This window comes from Excalfactoria chinensis, chromosome 3, assembly GCF_039878825.1.
Source record: "Excalfactoria chinensis isolate bCotChi1 chromosome 3, bCotChi1.hap2, whole genome shotgun sequence".
Lineage (NCBI taxonomy): Eukaryota > Metazoa > Chordata > Aves > Galliformes > Phasianidae > Excalfactoria > Excalfactoria chinensis.
This window is the reverse complement of record NC_092827.1, coordinates 35,120,989-35,143,606: the sequence shown is the minus strand read 5'-3', so window position 1 is coordinate 35,143,606 and position 22,618 is coordinate 35,120,989. Positions and strand designations below refer to the sequence as shown.

At 38.8% G+C, this 22,618-nt stretch overlaps 1 protein-coding gene across 6 annotated transcripts in view; it reads left to right on the top strand.

Annotated features, from left to right (window-relative positions):
• Positions 1–359: 359 nt before the first annotated feature.
• EPHA7 (EPH receptor A7) overlaps positions 360–22,618 on the top strand; it is a 159,866-nt gene continuing 137,607 nt past the window's right edge. For 3 of the 6 annotated variants that reach the window (XM_072333211.1, XM_072333210.1, XM_072333213.1), the window contains exons 1-3: positions 394–732; positions 4,658–4,722; positions 9,085–9,754. In XM_072333211.1, the coding sequence (XP_072189312.1) occupies positions 636–732; positions 4,658–4,722; positions 9,085–9,754 (832 nt within the window). In that variant the 5' untranslated portion in view covers positions 394–635. Of the gene's footprint in view, positions 733–4,657; positions 4,723–9,084; positions 9,755–22,618 lie in introns of all 6 variants that reach the window. The other 3 variants (XM_072333212.1, XM_072333215.1, XM_072333214.1) reach the window with 3 other exon arrangements.

Genomic DNA, 22,618 nt, shown 5'->3' with positions numbered 1-22,618 from the left:
AGCAGAGGGGACTGATGGGCTGCCCCTCTCACTCGTAGGGCCGAGCGACGCGGGGCAGACATGCAAAGCATAGAGAGTCCGCGGAGCTGCTCCGCGCACCGACCGCACACCGACCCCACTCTATCCCCCTCACCGCCCCCACGCTCATCCCGCGGGCAGCCCAGCACCACCGGCAACCCGATACCGCCGCCCGCTCATTGGCCGAACACACCGACCCCGCCCCTCCACTCTCAGCCACTCAATTGTCAGCTCTGCCCTCCGGGCCGCGGAAAGCCGCTTCTGGTTGGTGGAGACAATCTGTCAGTCAAATTGAGGGACGGGCCGCCGCTAAGAAACGGTCCCGCCCCCTCGTCCTCATTGATATTATCGGAGCGCGGAGCGGGCGGCCGGGCTGCAGTCGGGGCTCGCGGGCGGGCGGCCCGGTGCGGGAGACGGAGCTGAGCAGCAGCACGGTGGAGGAGGCGGGAGAAGGAGCAGGAGGAGGAGGAGAAAGAGAAAGGCAGCTGGGAGGGAGGGAGCGCTGGGCCGGGGACTCGCAGAGAAAATTCACCACCGTCCTCTCGCACCCACCAAGCGGCGGCGGCGGCGTCTAGAAATAAGGAGCGAGAAAGATAACATTTCCCCGCTCCTGCACCATGGTTTTGCGAAGTCGGCTCCCTCCTTGGATTATGTTGTGCTCCTTCTGGCTGCTCCGCTTTGCACACACGGGGGAGGCACAGGCTGCGAAAGAAGGTAAAGGCGTGCGGAAAACTAAACTTTGGGCTTATTTATTGCTTTTTCGCAACGAGAGGCGCAGCGGAGGGAACCGCGAGCTGCGTGTCATCCCCGCGTTGCGTTTATTTTTTATATGCATTTTCTTGAGATTAGGAGGGAACTGAGTGAGGAATTCTGTGTGTGAGCGTGTGTATGAGTAATAGACCGGTACAACCGCTTTCGCTGCGGGGAATGAGCTCCGAGAGGCAATTGCACGTGATGGGAAGGGGAGACAGCCCTCGGCCCGGGGCTCCGTGCAGAGCTCTCACGCAGCCTCAGCCCGCCGGGACGGGACGTTGCGGGGCCGCTGCCCGCCGGGGTCCTGCGGCGCTCCGGGGCCGCTCGCGAAGCGTAAGAAGCGGCAGTGGAGTACGGTGCGCTTCTCCCGGGGGTGCGTCCTGGCATCGGGTGTCCGCAGCGCGTGTGCTTATCCTCCCTGTCGCTGGGCAGAGAGGAAAGGTTTGGGGCTGGGTGCCTGATACCATATGCATATCGCAGCGGGGCTTCCCTACTGCCATCGATCCAACGTTGTCGTATCGCTGTAAGGCGAAGCCCGGACGTCTGCTTTTCGGCCCATCCCATCCCGCGCGCAGTTTGCTGTCGGAGAGCGATGGAGGTATATGAAATCCATTCCTGAAGTCCGTCTGGAAGATCTCTCTTCTTTTTTTCTTTTTTCTTTTTTTCTTCCCCCCCCCACCCCCCCCCCCCCCCCATGCTGAGAAAATCCGGGATCATTTTAAAGAGCGCTCTAGTAGCGTTTGACAGTCAGAGACGAAGGTCCGTCTCCATCTTCACATGGGGGGTGGAAGGAGGGGCGTTTAGGGAGAGAGAACTCGAGGGTTTTTTTTTTGTTTTTCATTTTTTTGTGTGTCCCTACATAGGTATTTGTTTGGGTCTTTCCCCCGTCAACCGGATACGTCAATATTTTCATCAAACAACTGTCATGCAGTAGAATCCCACTCCGAGCCTGAAGCTTAATAAATAAATAAATCCCTCAATTAAAATGTCCTCTGCCCTTAAACAGATGAGGGAGAGATGGCGAGGTCAGAGAGGGATCAAGGAGGAAGCCTTTAGCGAAATTTCCAAAGCTGACGCGGAGGGGCAGGGATGGACCGAGACCCCACGCCTGGGGCGGTCACGCGTGGCCGTATGAGCAGGGAGAGTGCGGACCCCGGGGCTGCGGCAGTGCCTCCGGGCGTCAGTCCGCTCTGTGTTCGTGTGCGGATGGGGATATGTATGCATACATGTGCGTGTGTAATGGGTGTGCGCTTGGGGAAAATCAACGCAGCTAAAGGAGGGTCAGGAGGGGGCGAGCGGCGGACAAGGATCAATAGCGGCTACCTGCTGTGGGCTCGGGAAACTCCCGCGAAGAGCGGGGAGAGAGCAGCGGAGAAGGAACTTTGCAGCCTCCCCCCCTTTGCCCCCCACACCTTGCCCAAAGGGTTGTCCTCGGCTCAGCCCCGCGTGGCTCCCACTGTTCCCCTCCGGGCGCGGAAGAGCGCTGCAGAGGGCGAGGCAGAAAAGTTTTCTGAGTTCCCTTTCTGCAGCTAAACAAAAGGCGCGCGGAGATGCTGGAATGGAGCAGGGTGGGGGTTACCCAACCCAACAGGGGAGGGACTGACGGATTTCCCTGCAGAGCCCCCCGCCAGCGTGCGTGTCCCCTCAGAACCTCCCACGACCCACTGCGAACCCTCGGGGCTCGGCACTGCTCCGCCACCCGTGCCGTTGTCCCACAGCCCGGCGGCGGGGCGGAGACCACGGTACCGCTCCTCCAAGCGGAGGCGCGGCCGCTTGCGCGCAGCTCCCGGAGCGTGTGCGCGCCCCTGGCTGCCCGCTGATCCCGTTCCCCGAGCTCGCATCCGCGGGTTTTCCGCGTCATTTCTATTTCTGGAGCGCGTTTCCGCGTTACGCATCCCGCGCAGCCGCCGGTGGGATGCGCGGAGCCGCCCCGCCGCTCACAGCGCTTCGAGCCCTGAGCGCGGAGCCGGCGCTACCCCCAGGCTGTGGGACGCGCGGCAGCTGCCCGCCGGGCAAGCTCTGCCCGGTAACTCGCGGTGCAATGTGGAAACGCAACGCTTTTCCTTGCCGGAGGTGTTTGCAGAGCAGGGCGGTTTCATTTACTATAGGATTTTTTATTTATTTATTTATTTTTTTCGTTTGTTTGTTTGTTTGTTTTCCTTGTCTTTTCTTTTCTGGGATGTTCCCGTTGCTATGTGCTGGTGAACTGCTGCCAAATAAAAAGTACAATGAATTGTAGCCGTGGCATATTGTGCTGGTGCTGAAAAGGTTAAGTCTTTCATGGTAACCTTTTTTCATTCATTCATTCTTTCTTCCTTTATTTTTTTTTTCCTTCCAGAATCATTAGAAATGTTGTTTAACAAACCACCACCACATACACCACCTGCTTTTCTATAGAAAGTGTTGCAAAGTAAAGCCCCTTGGATCCAAGCTTAATGAAAAAAGCAGATAATCTTTCTAAGAGAGACTATCAGACTTTCTTAATGAGTTGTTCTACTTTATTACTGAAATACAGGCCTGGAAGTTACTGTTCCATGTTCAGCTACTATGGCAGATATTACTCTAAGAACTTGTGAATGTGTATTTGTTTGTTTTTTTTAAAGTCACACCATCTTTCCATTCATTCAGATTTTGTATGTAATTTTGCTAAAGCTGAACCCAGAGTTTAACCAGTTCAAGAGACCTGACAAAAGTTGCATCATGTTGAAGCTGTAAATTATGCATTGAAATACCAGCATTTGAATGCTGTAAGTAAAGTCACAGATAGCTTGAATGCTAAAAACATACTGAATATATTTAAATTTGAGACATGACATTTCATTTGCCAAATAAAGTGAAGTTAAATGTGCGGTTTTGAAGAGGGAATCTTCAAAGTGTACCAAGCCCTGATATATGGCCAATCACTTTACAGCTTTGACTGTGTGAAGGAAGGTATTACAACAAATTATTTCACATATATTTATTTGGTATCATGGATTAATATATGTGTCATTTGAATCTGACAGTAGTATGCTTGGGAAGATGCATGTAACTATAATTTAGATGTGAAACATATCTAGAAATATATGTTTGGAGGTAATAGAACATCAGTAATATATCTTCCAAAATGTACTGTGAAATAGTTAAGAGTTGGTTTATTAGACTGTGATTAACCACTTTATGAAGCCGGGTTACATTTAGCTGCAAATAATTGCACTGCTGCCAGAACTGATGTCTTTTTGCAGAGGTGTCACTGTCTTACAGCAACATGAAGATTTCAGTAAGCCATCACCATAAAGTAAATTGGTTGGATTTGTGTATGCAATGTAATTGCAGAGTCTCTTATTTTCTGTATTACTGGTTGTCATTTGTTTATAGAATTACTACTTTATCACCTAAAGGATGTATTTTTTTTTTCTTTCTTACTCAAAGGACATTACTTTGCAGTGTAACTCTGGGTAAGGTACATATTAGCCCTGTCTGAATCAGTTTGGATAAGTATTGAAATGCTGTTTGTTTGTTTGTTTGTTTTAAGCTCACTGTAATAGCCAACCTATGGGGAATATCCTCATCACAAAGGAGATAAAGGGAGTATGCATATTAATGACTGACTATTAATATTTTAGGCACGAGGAAAAACATTACACTTAAATGTAAGCAATGAGGTTGCTAAGAATAGTGTATATCTGCTTGCATGGGGATTGCACGTAATAATTTAATTATCTGTTTACAAGTAAGCACATAGTTGTATTTGCAGTTGTTTTTCAGTAATATGAATTTAAAAGTTGTGTTCTATCTTTTTTTTTTTTTTTTTTTTTAAATTCAGAATTTATTCTTTGATTTTGTATTCACACACATTATATTTAACAAGCAGTGAAAATGCCTTTCTTCTCCGTTCCTTCTTCAGTTATATTACTGGACTCTAAAGCACAACAGACAGAGTTGGAATGGATTTCCTCTCCTCCCAATGGGGTAAGTAGTCCCTGCAAAAATTAAATTAATAAAGACAAGTAGTTATTTCACCAAAGCAATTGAAATACTGGCTTTAAACTAACTCCCCACCATATTTCTCTTAGTAATTGCACCAAGTGTTTATGGATCTTTCAGTTTTAGGATGGAAATAAGTGTACCTTGAGTTACAATGTACAAACATAAGCTAATTAAAAAAATAGAGGCGCTCTAGAAGTTCACCTAAATATTTTCAGTAGCTTCATCTTTTGTCACATAGATCTCATGTGGTGTACCAGAAAGCTCTTTATAGTTGTAACACAGTATTTAAAATCACTTTTTCCTTCATCCTGTAGAAAGAGCAGACCTTCTTTTGTGCGGAAACTTTCTAAAAATATGTTTTTCATTTTCTGTATAATGGCAGATCATAAATTTGTTTATGATGTTTTCTTTGTAATTGAATAGCACAGATTGAAGTGCTCTGAAAAAAAACATTTATACTGCAGATGTGTTTGAAATGACATTCCAAATTTGAAACATCCCCAAGTCTCAAGGAGTTTGATATCTGGAACGAGGAACCAATTATGTGGTTAAGGCCACCTCCAGCTTGCTTACAAATGAATCTCGTGGTATTCCATGAAATGTACCATTGTGAAGTAGTACATCATTATAAAAAATGAGACATCTAGAAACATCTGTATTATTGTTTTATTTATTGTACGCATAAACTTGAAAAATGCTGCTTTCAGCCTGAATTAGAAGTGGTATAAAACCCCTTATTCCTCAAGTCCCGAGGAAGAAAGAACATTTTCAGAATGATACAGTGACTATATTGTCCTACCTTAGCTCAGTCTGATAAATGATAAATTATATGGCTTGTTCTTGTTTGTGGAAGCAGTCTTGCAGCATCCATTGTGACTCCTTGCATGAACAAGGACTTGGGGGATCAGGCCCTTAATCTTCAGCGCATTAAGAAATCTGGAGCCAGAAGAGCGTGAAGTGTGAGCAGGGATATAAAAGTGTAACAAATCCTTTAAATAAGAAGAATGAAAATCTGAAAGTGTCTTTCTTTAAAAGCAAGATCGTAAAATCAATACAAGCATAAACTGGAAACGAATGTAAGAACTTCAGAAGGAATGTAACGTGAGCTCAACATTTATGATGGCTAATAACCTCGGCATTAGCGTTTTGCATTGATTGAAGCCGCTACCAGAGGTGTTTGAAAGATTAGGTTGGTGGCAATTACATTAGGCTAACCTGTAGATAATGAAAGACGTGTCAACACATGTTACACATGTCAGCATATTTAAAGATGAAAGAAAGTAGAGTCAAATTCAACAAACAGCAAAAGACGGCTTTCAAAGGTAGAAGACAATTTCAATGAAAAATTAAAAATGAATTAAGGCTAATGACTGGATTTGTTTGTGTGAAAATGGTCAGAAATAGTTGTCTGTGAATCAACATAGGAGTACCATTTTAAGTATGTGATTTTGAAAGAAAATATTTACTTTTAGTTGCTGTGTTGTCTGCTGTGCAATAAAGATTTCATGAGAATGAATGCAGAAAATACACTTCTTGAGAGAAACTACTGCTTCAACAAAGCACAGATTATATCACCCAGACACTCGTTAAATGCCTCATTCAACTGCAAATGCTACATCTAACAGCGATCTCAAATATTGTTAAGATAACTAAAGAAGTTTAAATACAATATATTGGAACAAATAGAACAGGATATGCACAAATAGGATGGCATGCGTGTATCGTTGTATGTGGAAGCAGGATAGGGCAGAAGTGAATTTTCTTCCTGCAAAAGCCAACATGGAATTAGACACTTTAAAAATACTAATGGGGTGCGAACTCGGATGATGTAGGTGAAAACCTATCCTGAAATACTGTTGATTTCTTTTTTCTTCCATAGAGAAGTAGCTATGCCTCCAGTGGACTATTTGAAGTAATGGTTCTGTGATTGCTAAATTAAGTCATAAGTCATGTTTTCCTATTTTTTATTTTTATTTTTTTAAAGAAATGCATATTCCATGGCCTCAGGAAAATTTGTAAGGTTAGACTGCAGCATTCAGTGCTAGAGAGAACATAAACTAGGGCTTTTAATCTGAATGTAGTGTTTTGTACTGGTTTTCCGTGACCATAGTATTAGAGTATCCCTAATTCCTACTATCTTCATGCAGTGGTGGGTTCTTGACTCCACAAACTCATTAATGTAGTTTTCAGAAAAATGATTTGATTTTTGTTAAATATACTTTTCTGTCTTTGTTTTGCTTTGTTTTGGTGTGGCAGATTTTGTTTGTTTGCTTTTTTTATGTGGCAGGACCCTCAGTGCCTTGATTGAGAGCATCACGTAATGTGAAACTGAGACTGTAAAAATCAGTGATATTTTAGGCTTTGTATCTTTTTTTTTTTTTTTTTTTTTTTTCTCTTTATTTTATTTATTTATTTATTTATTTTGTAGTCACATTTGGGTTGGTATGGAGTTTTTCTGCTTGTTTTTATTTTGTTTGGATTATGTATTAATTCTTATATGTGACAGTGCCAGTTGCCCCAATCCTCATTTTTTTTCCTTCCCTTGTTAGCACTAGTTCTTAGGGGGAGAAAGGTGTTACTCCTTCAAATCTAGTAAATCTATTGTAATGATGGACTTTCTTCTGTTCTGAACTGAATACAGTTCCATATGCAATCAGTACAGTTAACTTCATTATTCATTAACTTTTTAATATTTCAATATTTAATATCGCATGCATACATTTATGATCCCATAGATACCATGTCTTTATTAATTGTAGATCTTTGAAATGCACGTTGATATTTACAACTTCTGTGCATTTCAACAGCTACAGCCATGATACATTCTGTGGTTTCCAGCATCAGGTCAGCCACATCTGCTTTTTCTTGGAGCATTAGAGCAACTTTAAAATGATCTCATTTGCTGTCAAATAAGCCTGCAAAGTACTGTATACTGCATGGTTTCTAGTCTGGGAAATCAGTCTGGATAACCAACCTTTCACGCTTGGTTACCAGTGTGAGGAATGTCAAGGGGTGCTCCATCCTGCAGAGGTGCCAAGCATGCTAGTCCCACAGAACACTTAAGCACATGCTTACCATTAAGCTTATAAGTATTGTCATTGATCTTAAGCGTGAGCTTAAGTGCATTATTGACACAGGGCCAGAGGGCTAAGTGCCACAAGAAGTCATGGTTGCCTATATCATCGGGTAAGGATAGTTCAAAAAAACCCTTAATTTATTACAGCTGCAGTTTCTGCAGTATGTTAAGTGTTATAAGGAAAGTGTTATGAAAAGAGGTGAGAGATGGATATTGTTTTGGATGTACCTGTGCAAATTTGCCTGTCTGATTTCAGTGGGTTTACCATTGCGGGAGGTGCACATTCCAAAGTAACCAAACTCTGTTAAAGACTGCAGGTCTGTTACACACTTACTGGTTTGTTTCACAGCTCTTATCCTAAGAGGGAATAACAACAAAACCCAAGCTTTGAACCAGTAAACTTTCAGTCATGTGGGTTGTTCTTAATTGAGTATTTAATCTCATGGTTCATTTGAACACCCAGTCAACTGAAGTTCATTTCGTTTAAAATGGATGCAGCCACTGAAAAAAGTGAGGTGAGGAGCATCTGCTTACATGTGCTGGTTTCTGAGTAGAAAAGAACATGGGGTGAACAAAAAGGGGCGTGCCAAGGTGTTTTCTCACCTCCAGATTTTTAATTCTGTCAATTTTCTTGCTTTCTCCTCATGCCATTTTCATTGTATAGGGCTGAAAATTGTATACCTGATAAGTTTCAGAAGCCTTCTGCTTCTTGTACAATAGAAAGCTCCACTTGTTGTTTTATACAGAAAGGTTGTAACACTAAGCAATGTGAGTTCCTAAGACTCCTCTGATTGTAGATTTCCCTGGAAATGGAACTGCTCTTTGGCCTTTGCTTATGACCTTAATAAAATGTGGGAGAATCCAGTGTGGAGTTATAGCTTGATACACTGAGCAGCTTGCCTTTCATGAAGCTTCACAGAGTCACAAAGCTGTAGGGATTGTTAAGGATCTCTGGTGATTGTCTAGTCCACTTCCCCACTAAAGCAGATTCACTAAAGTAGGCTCCCCCTGAGAACTGGATCTTTGACGTGAACATGATTTTTGAAGGTTATTTATACGTAGGAATAGATGGAGGGAGATCTTGCATTAATATGTATTTTCTTCATTTGAGTGCTTAAGAATATTGTAATAATAGTCTACTTTTTATGATGTCTTAATGTTAAAAAGGAACAAGACTGAAGCTGTGTGAAGCTTTTTCAAATATGCAATAGTTACATTTGGTGGCATCCTTGTTTTTTTGTATTACTAACTGTTTTTTATTGTTTTAGTGGGAAGAAATTAGTGGACTGGATGAAAACTACACTCCTATACGAACATACCAGGTATGCCAGGTCATGGAATCGAACCAAAACAACTGGCTTCGGACTAACTGGATTGCAAAAAGCAATGCACAAAGGATTTTTGTAGAACTGAAATTCACTCTGAGGGATTGTAACAGTCTTCCTGGAGTTCTGGGGACTTGTAAAGAAACTTTTAACTTGTATTATTATGAAACAGACTACGATACTGGCAGGAATATCAGAGAAAATCAATATGTAAAAATAGACACTATTGCAGCAGATGAAAGTTTTACCCAGGGTGATCTGGGGGAGAGAAAAATGAAACTTAACACAGAGGTGAGAGAAATTGGACCTTTGTCCAAAAAAGGATTCTATCTTGCATTTCAGGATGTAGGGGCCTGCATTGCTTTGGTCTCTGTCAAAGTCTACTACAAGAAGTGCTGGTCCATCATTGAGAACTTAGCTATTTTTCCTGACACAGTGACTGGCTCAGAGTTTTCCTCTTTAGTTGAAGTACGAGGAACTTGTGTCAGCAGTGCAGAGGAAGAAGCTGAGAACTCTCCGAAGATGCACTGTAGCGCAGAGGGAGAATGGCTAGTGCCTATTGGAAAGTGTATCTGCAAAGCAGGATATCAGCAGAAAGGAGACACCTGTGAACGTAAGTAAACATACAGCTTGTTCTAATGTGCAGTATAGATTATATTGTAGTTTTGTTATTTCTCTGCAACAGAAATACATCGTCAGTCTGCTGTTAAAGTTTCAGATCCTCAGTCTGTACTCTTCCTACTGGCCAGTCTAAAGCAGTCACTTCTGGTTACAGAAATCAGTGCTTGTGTACTGCATTTTACTTCATTTTTGTTCACAGTTATGCCGCATGCAAGTTTTTAAATATAGATTCAGGACTAAAATTGTAAGCTAAAGGTGACATTCCTTTTACTTCTTGGTACAGTACTTTGTATTAATCATCTCTGGGCAGATGACTTGTTTTTTCATATGGCCTTTGACAATTACAAGGAATTTGAAACCAAGGAAATAAACATAGAATGAGGTGTGGTTAGTAATGGGAAGAATACACACACAATAATATCTGCTTTGGAGATTTGTGTTCCAGTGCTTACAAATTTAGACACAAGAGTATTGTTTTAGACCTTTCAAACAGAATATCATGTTTCCAGATTGAAGTATGTTTCCCTTTCTGCAGCATCATTTTGTGTAAAACTAACCCAAAACTTTTGGCTTTCTAGGGGATCAAGGTGAATAGTTTGAAATACTGGCAAATCAGTGACTATTGAGTTGTACTTTCTAATTCAGACTGATTTTGTTACACAGATTCCTAGAAAAATATGTACCCTTAGCGTTGCTGTCAGTGGGTCTACATGCACAAGAAGTTTCTGCTTAGTGTAGGAAAGGATATTTTGCCATCTCTGCTTATAATAAAATCAAGACAGTTTGTTTAAAGACTGATACTTTTAAAAACTATTTTAAAAAATTATATATAATTCTTATCGTAAGATTACACAAGCTACTTATGGTCACATCTTTATCATAAGAGGCATGTTAATTAGAAATGCTGTATGCAAGTTCACCACAGCCACATACACTCCCAAATCTATGAAAAAGAAAAACGCAAAGAATTTCAAAACCAAACCTGGCTGCAGTCACTAAACCTGAGATGTCCATGTAAGGACTTCAAATTCTGTAGAGGCTTAGGGTCACCCTACAGGAAAGAAAGTAAATGTGTTTGTTATTAATAAGCTGTCCTCGGGGAAAAACACTGTTGCGTTCCTGATGAGTTTTTTAGTAGGAAATTCTATACAAGGTGAAGTTGATCTGGAGCCTTTGTAGCCTCTCACAAATCTTTCATTGTTATGCTGAGAAAGGATGAGGGCTTATACACTGTAGAGGGTGATCTCATTAGGAATAATAGTGATGTGAAAAACTGCCCTCACAAAACCACTCAGCAAACTGTATTAAGGCTCTGTTAAAGATATTAACCGGTGTATCCTATTGAAAACAGTTTTGAGTCTATCAAATATTTCTTTGGATTGACTGAGGTTTTTTCTTTTTTCTTGATTTAGTCATGGTTGATGTAATGAATATGCTAATTTTATTTCTCTTTAAACAGTGAAGAGAAGGTATCCAAATAAAGAGGCGATATATACACTGGGTAGTGGCTGAGAGGGGTGAGAGGTGGTGGTGGGGATAGAGAGAGGAAAGTAAAGTGTTTGGTAACTGGAATTCAAGTAACTTATTTATTAAACAAGCTTCTTAATTTCTAACCACACTGATGTTGACAAAAGAATTAAATGATAACTTGTACTTGAGTATAGCACTGTGCTCATTTGCAAGAACACTTCTCACTGTTGGCTTTCTTCCAAAGCAATTGCTAAGAGAATGCGCCATGCTGGAAACAGTCCAGGGGATCATTTATAGTATTTTTTTCTTTTCTTTCAGTGGTCCTATTAAGAATTTGAAAACAAACTCTGCCTCCATATTGAGGCAAGTTAATGTATTTGAGAGGGAAAAGGTGGGAGGAAGCCGCTCACCAAATGTGTGCTGCTGGCAGCATGGAGTCAGGCTGATCTGAGTGACTGTGGCTCACAATAGTAATTGCAGTCTGTAATGCTTGTTAGCCATGTCTGTACTTGAGGATGTTATTAAATATGATCAACTATGTAGTGACCGATAATACAGCTGGCACACTGATACAGCGTCTGTTTTTTGTGACAGATATTGAGGGAAACTTATCTGAGCATTGACACTAATGCAACTGGCTATCTGTTACTGTCAAGCTGTGTAACAGATCAAGCAGAGGCGAGTCGATGTGTGCTTCCTTAACCCAGAGCTTTTATAGCCTTGTCTGAGGGCTCACTTCTGCAAATACTTTGTACCTGGCATGCTGTGTGATTTCTTTGGGACTACTCATGGTAGAAAGCATTGTGCTCTGTCAGGACTGGCTGAAGTCTGTGATTCCTCTCTCACACTTACTGTAGCTCACCTGAATTAATTTAACACAATAGGAAGGCTTTTTAAAGATACAGAATAATGCCTTATCTGTCTGCATTGTAGCAAAAATAGGAGTAGATGGCCACATTGTAGTTCCAATAGCTCTTCAACCTGTAACTCAGTGGGGATTTTCATTTGTGTTATGCTGGCTTGATTGGCTGACTGTGATTGAAGAATGTGATCCTTTTGCATACAGCTTTTCTTCTGTATGTGAAGTTTCTTGAATTCAGATACTAAAACAATTGCCTTTTGATTTATACTAATTCTGCACTGCATGTGCTGCCAGAACACTTTTTTTGTTGTTGTTGTTTTTGTTGCATTGAATGCAACTAACTGGCAGAGTCTGGAACAATAAGAAAGGAAGCAATCATGAGTGACGAAGTGCACCAGCTAGACACCAAGCTTCCATTTGTTCATTCTTCAGTGTACAGTCTTCTAAGCTGAATTAATATCTTTTTCAGATTACTTCTTGCTATTGATACACTGAGAAGTCCATGTCATCTCAGTGATCTGTTGTAATAACACGTACAAAATAAGAGAGCTTAATTCCATACAGCTCACAGTGTTCATGTAAGGCAAAATCTTTAAGGTTTTTGTAGAAAGCATGAGAAAACTAGATAGCAGTATGAACTTTGTATTGCAGTTGTTTTTGCTTACATACAAGGATACTGTCTCCTCAGGGCTGATAATGTCTGCTAGTATTTGGAACTATACTGAGGCACAGAAATTTTATATTGTAAAGGACTGTACTGAAAAGTACCTAGCAAGCATACCTGAAAGGTACCTAGCAAATCTTCTAACATCACACACTGTGCCTGCTCCACCAAGAAACAAAAACAAAGAAAAAAAAAAAAACAAAAACCCACCCACCCAAATACAATGGGATTCTCTCTCTCTGTAGTGGACTCCCAATAGATGTAACTTTGGTTTCTTTCTCACAGTGTAGTCCAGTCAGTGTGTTGCACATATAAGGACCACACTGATATCAGTGATTGGTATGTGAATGAGAAAATGATTCCTTGAGAACTTCTAGTATAATGCATTTTTCATCTGTTTCATGTTAGTTGGGGGTGGGATGGGAGAATTATATGTACTCGGAGCAGTAGAGTGATATTTCAGAAGGTAAGAAGCATCTCTTAATATGACTAAAGTGAGAAATTACATAGATGATTTGGGACCAAGTCCAGAAACTCAGAATTTGAGGCAAAGCCAAAGTGTAAGTTTTACTATTAAACATCTTATAACACTATATACATTAACAGTTGTTTTAGTGCCCCCTCAAATAGGGAGTGGATTATAGTTACTTGTACATTCTGTCTTCATGATGTAAAAAGGAAGCTACAGACTTTTCTTTCCAAACTTTGCCATGTACTGTACATTGTGTCAGACTAAATGCTATATCAATTCCTTCTTTTTTTTCTTTTCAGAACAGACTTCTAGGCTTTGTGAAATATCACTTGATAACATAAGGCAAATTCTGTTTTGGCATCTCTTTGTCATATTTGTGGTTAACTGGAGTTTTTTGTTGTTGTTGGGTTATTGACTTTTTTTTTTTTTTTTTTTTTTTTTTTTTTAATCTGAATGCTTGTGGTTGTTTTTTGTTTTTCTTTTAATATTCAGGAGCTGATGTCCTGTGTGTTTGCTAGTAGAGGACAATGAATTTATGGGGGAATGTGAATGAGTTGTTAAAAGAAGGGTTGACATGTTTCCAAAAAGCCTGGGTTGCAGGATTAGGCCCAGATGGTGTGTCCCAATACCTGTGGGTAATTTGCTAATTAAGTAGCCTCTCTAGACACTCCTGTTGCTACAGTTCCCATTTCACTTCATTGAGAAGTGGCAGAATGGTAAAATGCATGCTGCTGAAGATCTTTTCTATCAAGACTCTAAATGTTTCTTTCTTGAAGATGTGTTACCTTGCTTCCATTTGCCTCCAAAATTACACTTGGGAAGAGAATGTAATTACTCTCTGCAAATAAAACCAGAGTAAACCATGGGGACATTTCTGACAGTTCTGCCATTTTCTCCAGAGCTAATGAAAGTTCAATTGGAGAATGTCTACCATCTACCTCCTTTTCCTTCTCCGCCTAAGATATCAGGCAGTTTTTCTGTCCTTTTGAACTAAATGTCACTGTGAGTGGGTATCAGGTCCCTGACACTACCACGTAGAAACTATTAAATTTTTTAAATAACCTGTCGTGTTAAGTATCTTTCCAGCAAACTCTAGCAAGATTTAGAAAAATAGAACATAAGGTTAAAGGTAAGACCTTCAAGCTAGATGATCAAGCACAGAGTTGTTTCTACTACTAAATATAGACCTATGATCTCTACTTCAGTCCTTGTTGGGAGTTCCTAGACAGTTAAGCGTCTTGGTTCCTTTCACCCTGGATTAACAAGCAGCCTTTATAAAGTGTGACGTGAACATATGTGAGGTGTAAGGTGGTGGTAGATTGAAGTGAACAGGAACCATACTGTAGAGGCAGTTGAAACTGGTTAGCTCTCATCTATAGTGTCGTCAGTGATGACATTAAATAAATCAAAATGAATAAACCACAGAACTGCTGACTGATTAGGTTTCCATGAACTAGCTGGTTTGCTCCAGAAGAACTGACAGGAGTGAAATACTGTATGCAGATGGGCTATCAGGAGCCCAGAAGAAGCAAAACTGCTGTGTGACATTGAATGTAGAGCTTTCTTCTCATCTCTCTACCTCTTCCCAAATTTTATTGTCTCTGAGAAATAATTTTATATTTGCATTTTGCCAGAGCTTTGCTGAGTATCAGTTTTGCAAAGAAAATATGTTGTACTCTTTTTTTTTCCCTATAATCAGATTCACTAGTGAGCACAAATCTTGAAAAAATAGCAATGAAATCAAACAGAACCTTAATAGCTTCTCCTTTAGTTACAGAGGAAGCACTAAAGCTGTCTTTACAGATCTGCGATGCCACTGCTGAATTAGCTCTGGTTTCTCAACAGCTGGGCCATTAACTCCTCAGTCATAAAGTCTAGATCTTCTCTTTGTTCTAAATGAAGCATTAGCTGGTGGTTAAAACTGGAATATCTTGGTGACAAATCTGTTGTCCAAAACCATACATCGTGCTTCTGCAGCAAACTCTTCTCAGAAATCTTTTGTGAGAAGTTGCAGCAATTAAGTGGTAGCTTTGTTGTTCTTTTCAAAATATAAAAGGCTTTCCTAGGTTAAAAAAAAAAACATTGGTTTGCTTGGAAATTGTGTTGCATTTTTTTTCTTTTTTCTTCCTACAATGTATGTTGATCTCTGGGAATTAAGCCACTGAAATTAATTTTAAATGTTCCTTCATTACTGAGTCCAAATGTCACAAGTGAAACACATAAGCATTGTTAGGTTATGTCTCATGTACATCCATTCCTTCATGTTATTTTTTTAAGCAAGGCAAAAACAAGCAATAACCTAAAAGGTGCCAAAGACTGAAAAAGTGAGTATCAGTAGAATACTGAGAAGTCAAAAGCAGAGATAATGTAACAGAAAACTGTTCAGAGAAAAGTGGGAGTATGTAAATAAATGTTTAACTAATCTGCTGTATGCTTTTATAAGACATTTACTATGCAGATGGTAAAATGCTGACAACATAGTTCAAGCAAACTGTGCAGTTCAAAGTAGGTATTGTCTGAAAACAGAGGCTTGAGCAGGAGTGAATTTGAAGTTCACATTAGAGAAGTGGGATGAACAGATCTATGCTTGATATGATACTGAAGTTGAAATAAATGTAAATTATGTGTTCAAAATGTTTTGTTAACTAGATTAGCTTTTGATTTTTGCTGGATCCCAAACTCGCTCCTTTCTCATGAAAACGCTAGCCTCCCCACATCATTTTTTATATAGCAAGCAGCATTAAATCTTTGAGGCTGCCTGCTTTTACTTAGGATACTAGAGAGATACTATCTTATTTTCCTTTTATGTGGGTTTTTCATCTACTATCATCCTTATTACCACTTCAGCTACAGTGTAAAAACTAATTGTTGATTGTTGACTTCCCTGCATTTAATCTCAGTGTTTTCACTGTACAGTGATCTGTACAGCTCTGTCTGGAATGCTAATTGAGTTATTAAAAACAATAAGCTGGCAGAATTTTATAGACTAACACTTTTTAAGTTGAAAACAAAACATTTTCAAATATTAACTTCAAACACAAAATGTTTAAGTGGATGTTTCTTTGTGGACGCAGTTTTGTAAATCACACATTTTATGTCTTCTTTTTTTTTTTTTCCTTCTAGAAATGCTATAAATTTTGTTTGTTTTGTTTTGTTTATTTTTAATAAAACATTAAGGCTCTAACCAATGTTAGAATAAAACAGTTTTTAACATTCTTTTCTAAATGAGTTTAAAAATTCTGTCTGTGGAGCTAATTGAAAATGCAACATGGTTTAGAAGGCAGTTAAAACATATATGTTTTCTACTATAAGCATCCATAGTGTGTCGTGGCATCACGCAGGAGAAAAAGTCAGTTTACTGTTTAATTTCATGAAAAGTGACCTCTCCTTATAGAACAATGAGATTTCTAATTCCTCCTATTACATTGCCTTATTGAGAAAACAGCAGCAATAGCAAATATATTTAAGACATATAAAACATTTAAATTTTATGAAATATCTTCTGTTCTCTTACAAAAGTGCTTATCCCCAACCACTTCTTATTTTTTTCTTTGCTCATCTCCACGGATTCAATTGTTCTTCATGTTAATAAAAAGATGTGGAGTATTTGAAGGAGTACCACAACTTCTTATTTTTTTTTTCTTTGCTCATCTCCATGAGATTTAGTAGCTGTTCAGTTTTTAACATTTTCTTTACTTCAATTTTTCTCTTTCAATTACAAAAAAATCTTTTAGGAAAAATATCTTTTAGAAGCTATGTACATTTTAGGCAATTTTACTTAAAATAATTTATAATTCAGAGTAAAAAAGGCCATCTGGTATAAAGAGAGATAAGAATTAGTTTATTATAGTTCTAGAGTCCCTATCCTGTCAATCTGTATATGTACATAGCTTTATGTAGGTGATTGGCCTTGCTATCTGTCTTGAAGAGGATAACGTTATTTGCATCTATAAGAAACATGAAGATTTTTCTACCCCAGGTAAATGATACTTATTGATTTTTATGGTTTGAATTAGATGCATTCGATTGTTAGCAAAATGCAGCTCTCTTGTAAAATGATATCAAGCATCTTTCTAATAAGTTTAACATCAATTATTTAGTATTTTATGGCACTTGACATAGCTCAGATGTGTGACTGATAAAAAGGAAGTATATGATCAAGAAATGTAATTATAATTATTATTTCTCAGTGTATTTAATATATATAAATGAAGAATAGATATCATTTCCTGCTGTAATTGTGAAATAAGTTAAGGGCCCAATTTTGAAAAGCTGATGCAAATCTAGAGCCCTAGTTTACTGGTTAACTACTGACTTTTGAACAGAAATATTTGATAGTAGCTCTTACCACAAGTAAGCGTGCTTTAGAAACTATACTCCTAAAATGGGGCTCCTGCTTTTCAGTAACTGACTGTTTTAAGTAAGAAAAGCCTTACACGGGAAACTACCATTGTAACTGTGGGCTGAGGCTTCATCCCAAGTACTAAATGGCAAGAATCCCACCAACTCCATCAGCATAACACCATGTGTTAATATTTTCTTTCTGAGGAAAATGCTGAAATTCTAAGTAGCTGTAAGCACGTGCATAAAACTGAAGCTTTATTTGATTAAATGTATTTAAATTATTTTTTTTATCAGGATTGTATTATGTTGGTAGAAATGTGTACAGAGAAGCATATGTAAATGGCACTTGAACATTCCACAGATGGTTCATGAGATGTATAAACTGTAGCATAATTAATGGATATAACCTGTTAAATTATTTCCTTATGTTGAGTGAGTGTGAAATACCACCCAGCCTAGATGACTGGTACTGATTTTCCAGTAGATTGAACACAGAGTAAATTCAACTATGCTAGCCTTCCTAGGTCACGTACCTCGTACTTTTGTCAGGTGACTGACATGGTGTCCTCATAAAATATGCATATGACCAACTGCATGTTTCCTTCACATTACTGAATGTGTTTTTATGATGCAAATAAATTGCCAAGTATCCTCTGACAATTGTTAGAGCTTGTTTTTCTCTTCAAATGACCGTATTTCTCAAATTCTTTTGTTCTAGTCTTAGAGCAAATGTACTTCTTCATAGAGATGTAGCACCTTGTGTGTGAGAGGGGTGGAGTGTAAAGTTCCTCATCTTCTTCTGATAAAGGGAAAACTCAACTGGTGCTTGGAGCATTTATTGTTGACCTGATCCACTCTATCTGAAAAGTTAATATTGTCTGTTGCCTACAACCCTCTGAATCTCTCTTTCTCAGATTATTAGTGGGCTTCACTTAGGAGCAATAAAACAGCATTCTTTCAACTTTCTGATTGCATCTTTTTCTGCCTTAATCAGAGAACAATTGCTATATCTCATGAATGTCTGTGTGTTGCCTGCTTGAACTGATCCATTTGTGTCCACAGGAGGCACACAGTTGGTTTTGAGAATCTAGTTAAAATCCCAATCTAAAATTGTGGAACCCTTGCTTAGCTATCATGAACGTGCTTGAAGAATGTTGACAACTGGGATTCTACAAAAAAAAATGTTTATTGTATTTCTAAAGATTTGGAAATCTGTGTGCCAAACAACTTAGCTCTGTTGGTGCTGGATTAAGTTACACATTCAAAAATCGGTTGTTCTCCATTCTGACTGTGAACATGGTTTGAGTAGGCCACATGTGGCTATGATCACTGATCATGTTTACATGATCTCATTCAACTCAAGTTTTCCAAACTTAGGTCAATTATTTTTCTTGCTGAGCAGAATTTGAACTGAGATCTCTTGCTCTAAATACTGCATGTCAACTAACCAACATGCAGTTGGTGTTAGAAGGTTTTAATAACCACTGCTGAAAATGTTGCTCTCTCCCTAGTCTAGCAGTTAAAACCATTCATATGGAGGTGTAGGTTCCAGTCTCCTTGGCGATAAACTACATATATACTTACATATATAAATTGCTGATATGATTGCATATTTGCTTATGTGGGTAATTTGTTTGTATGTCAAAGTAAATTCAGATGTATTAAATCTCTTTTTTCCTCTTAGACCATAGTTTTAGTATGTCTTAAAATATGAAATAATAAAAATAAACAGAAATGAAAAGATTGCATGAAATTATTCTCAGATCATCTTTAGTATTTCTTTCTGAATTGCTGTCTGGAGATAATTTTAGACTATAATTGGGATCTTTTTGAAGATGGGATATTCCTGTTTTATTTTGTTATATAGGAACAGGCTCATGATATGGTTTACTAGCTGAAAAAAAGCATTTAATCTCTCATGTTTCAGAATACCAACTTTCTTTCTTTATTGATTAAATTAAATATAATCTCTAACTTGTCATTTTCATTTTTGTCCAACTTTATTTATTGGAAACATGTTCTCTGCCAGTACTCCTCAGAAAAAAATAACTTTATTTTCTTTCTTGTAGCATTATTTTGTGCTATCTGAATGTGTTTATGCAGACAAATGGAAAACTTTGAGAATGTATGCAGTTTTACTGACACTAGCTAGAAAAGGAAGCACAGATTAAATCTCCCCAAATGATAGCTGGAAGGAAAATGGCATTGTTTTAGCAAATCCCAAGGCTCCACATTGTCACCTAATTAGCTCACCTAAGTCTCAGCTGAATAAAATCTGCAGCCTGCTACTGGTAAATGTGAAAGTATCATGTGCTTAAAATCATAAGCAGGGTTGAAAACTGTGCCCCACAGTGCTTACTTATGAATATAGAGTATTAAATCTGTGATCAGTGACTTTCTTTTCTGCTCATTTTCACTAACCATTAGCTGCATATCATTTCATTTTCTGATTAAAAGGGGCAGTTCTTTGACTTCATGGTGTGTGTTCTCGTCTGTCTGCTTTAGTTTGTCAATTGAAATAAGTCTCTATTTGGCCTATTATTTTGAGAGAAAAAAAAAAGAAAGTCTAGTCGTGGAATTGCTAGTGAATAATGTAAAAAAAATTAGGGAAAGAAATAGTATTTTTTGACAATGCACATTTTCCTGGATGAGTGTGATAGAGCAGGACACAATCATTTCCCTACTTTTGATATTATATCTTAAAAATTTTCGTGTCGTATGTTGAGTGACAGTCATGGCTTCATTTATTACTCTAAAATATGCAGTTTTTACAGTGGTATGAGATTCAAAATTCCATGACACAAATAGAAATGATTGGTTTAAAACAACAACAACAACAACAACAACAAAAAAAAAAAACAAAACCCACACATAGATAGCTGAAATAATGTTCAATCTTTATGCGGATAATTTCTTTTCCCCTTTGCTTAATGCCAGGACTGAAGGAAAATACAAAATAAGTTCTCTAAGAGCAAACCCCACATTTTAAATTCCACCATTTAAAGTGATTTTGTGTATTTAAGTAATGACAAGAGTATTCACTATTAATTAACATTCAGGAGATAACTGATTGTCAGTTGCCAATCAAAGTGGTGTTCTGAAGAATGTTGACACTGATTGATAGATGTGTTCTGGGACTGTGCACAAACAGGCAGCTTGGGTCATCCGAGCGCATAAAAAGAGTACAGATCTGCTCCACATACACAAAATAATTTTTGCTTGTGCTGTCCTATCTCCTAAATGGAGAATATTCTGCCATGCACCCTGGATTTACTTGATTTGTAAGATAAACTTTAGCTTTCTACTTTGTTGTTGTCAATTAAGAAGAGGCCAGTTTAATCTTGTAAATACAGGTAATGTATAATTGCTGTTTGTAGCAGTAAGTAGCTGAGTTGCTGAGGTGCTTAAGCATTCAGACTGAAACATTTTTATTTATTTATTTTTTGAATGCTGCTTTATAAAGTGCTATCTGTACTTAAATGTATGCTAATGTAATTTATTCTTTAGGAGGAGGAGAATCCCAAACTTTATATTGAAATGCACAGGTGGAGGAAGGTTTTCAATCTTAGGCTTTACAGTCTTTTCAGAAGCGAGGTCTAAATATCTGTAGTCATGTGTGATGTCTCCCTGTGCCCAGGTTATTGTATTTGTATTCAGTGAAATAAGACCCAGCCTTTGGCACCCTTAACAGGCAACCTCTGCAGTGTCAGGAGTGCCAGCAGAAGTTCCTATAGTGTGATGATGAGCATGGGGACTAAAATGGTGGTAATGAGAAGGTTGCATAGTGCTGTCCATCTCTTCCTGCTCAGTTGTTTTTTGTGGCTGCCCAGGACCAGTTTCTTAGTTTTATGGTTTCCTTAATGATCTTTCTTTCCAAGAAGGATGTATATGCCCTTTGTACATCACATATAATTAACACTTGCCCTGTGTTTGCTTGCCTGTGCCCTGTGAGAACAGTGTATCAGCTCCTCTAACTTTTTTTGGTGGACATGTGATCAAACAGCAGTGGCAGTAATTAGCTAGAGAAAAATTATACGGTAGTTTATGGACAATATAGCACATAGATAGAAGTGATACTTTCCTGTATAGGTAGTCCATTTCTGGTGTATCACATTCTTCAGAAGTACTCATTTCTCTTTGTCATACACTTAAAACATGCCTACAAATATAACCTAGATGACTTGGATTTAACTGCAGTTGGACGACTGTCTACCAAGTTCCTGAAAAACAGGAATATCATGTGATTGGATCCCTTTTCCTATGCATTGTGAGTGAAAACTAGTACTGTAATGTATTACACATTTCTCTAAGAAATGGATCTGTCTCCTCCTTAAAACTCCCATAGCCGTCTGTTCTGAGAAATGTAGTAGTTTCACCCAACCCAGATGGAAGTACTGTGCTGCTGGAAATCCCTTGCCAATCGCTATCCTCGATAGCAGTTTCTGAAGCATATTGGAGAAATCTGTTGAGAACTGTCGTTACTTCATGTTTATGTCCCAGTTCTTTCTCTCCTCCTTCCAAGTATCTGCAACTGGAGTTCCTTAACACTTCCTTTGGGGCTGATATAGCACGCTGAAGAGGCAGAGCACCCTGCTTTTACCCGGTGGAAAAGGGGACTACAAATGTTTTTGTTGCAAAACCACTTCTTTTCCCTCGAGTAAAATCTTGCTTGCTTTATTCATAAAAAATAAAATAAAAAAAATAATTAGTCCCTTTGGACTAGTTGTGAGAGTAAGAAAAACAGGAATTGGCCCCATGTCATAACCATCTGTTATTAACACAAAGAGTAAGGGCCCAGTCTTGCAGCCCTTGCTTAAAGCAGTTAATAGGGGTTACTACAAATATGAAAAATGTGTGTTTTCCTCATTACTGTGGCAATATCCCTACCTGTAGTGTTAAAAAAAAAAACAAAACAACAAAAAAACCTCATTGTGAGTTGTGGTGTACAATCACGCAATTGCATTATTATGTACTGCAGTAGGCTGCAATAAACATCTCAAGAAATATAAGTATTACTTTTTTTCAAAGATCACTTCAACTGCTT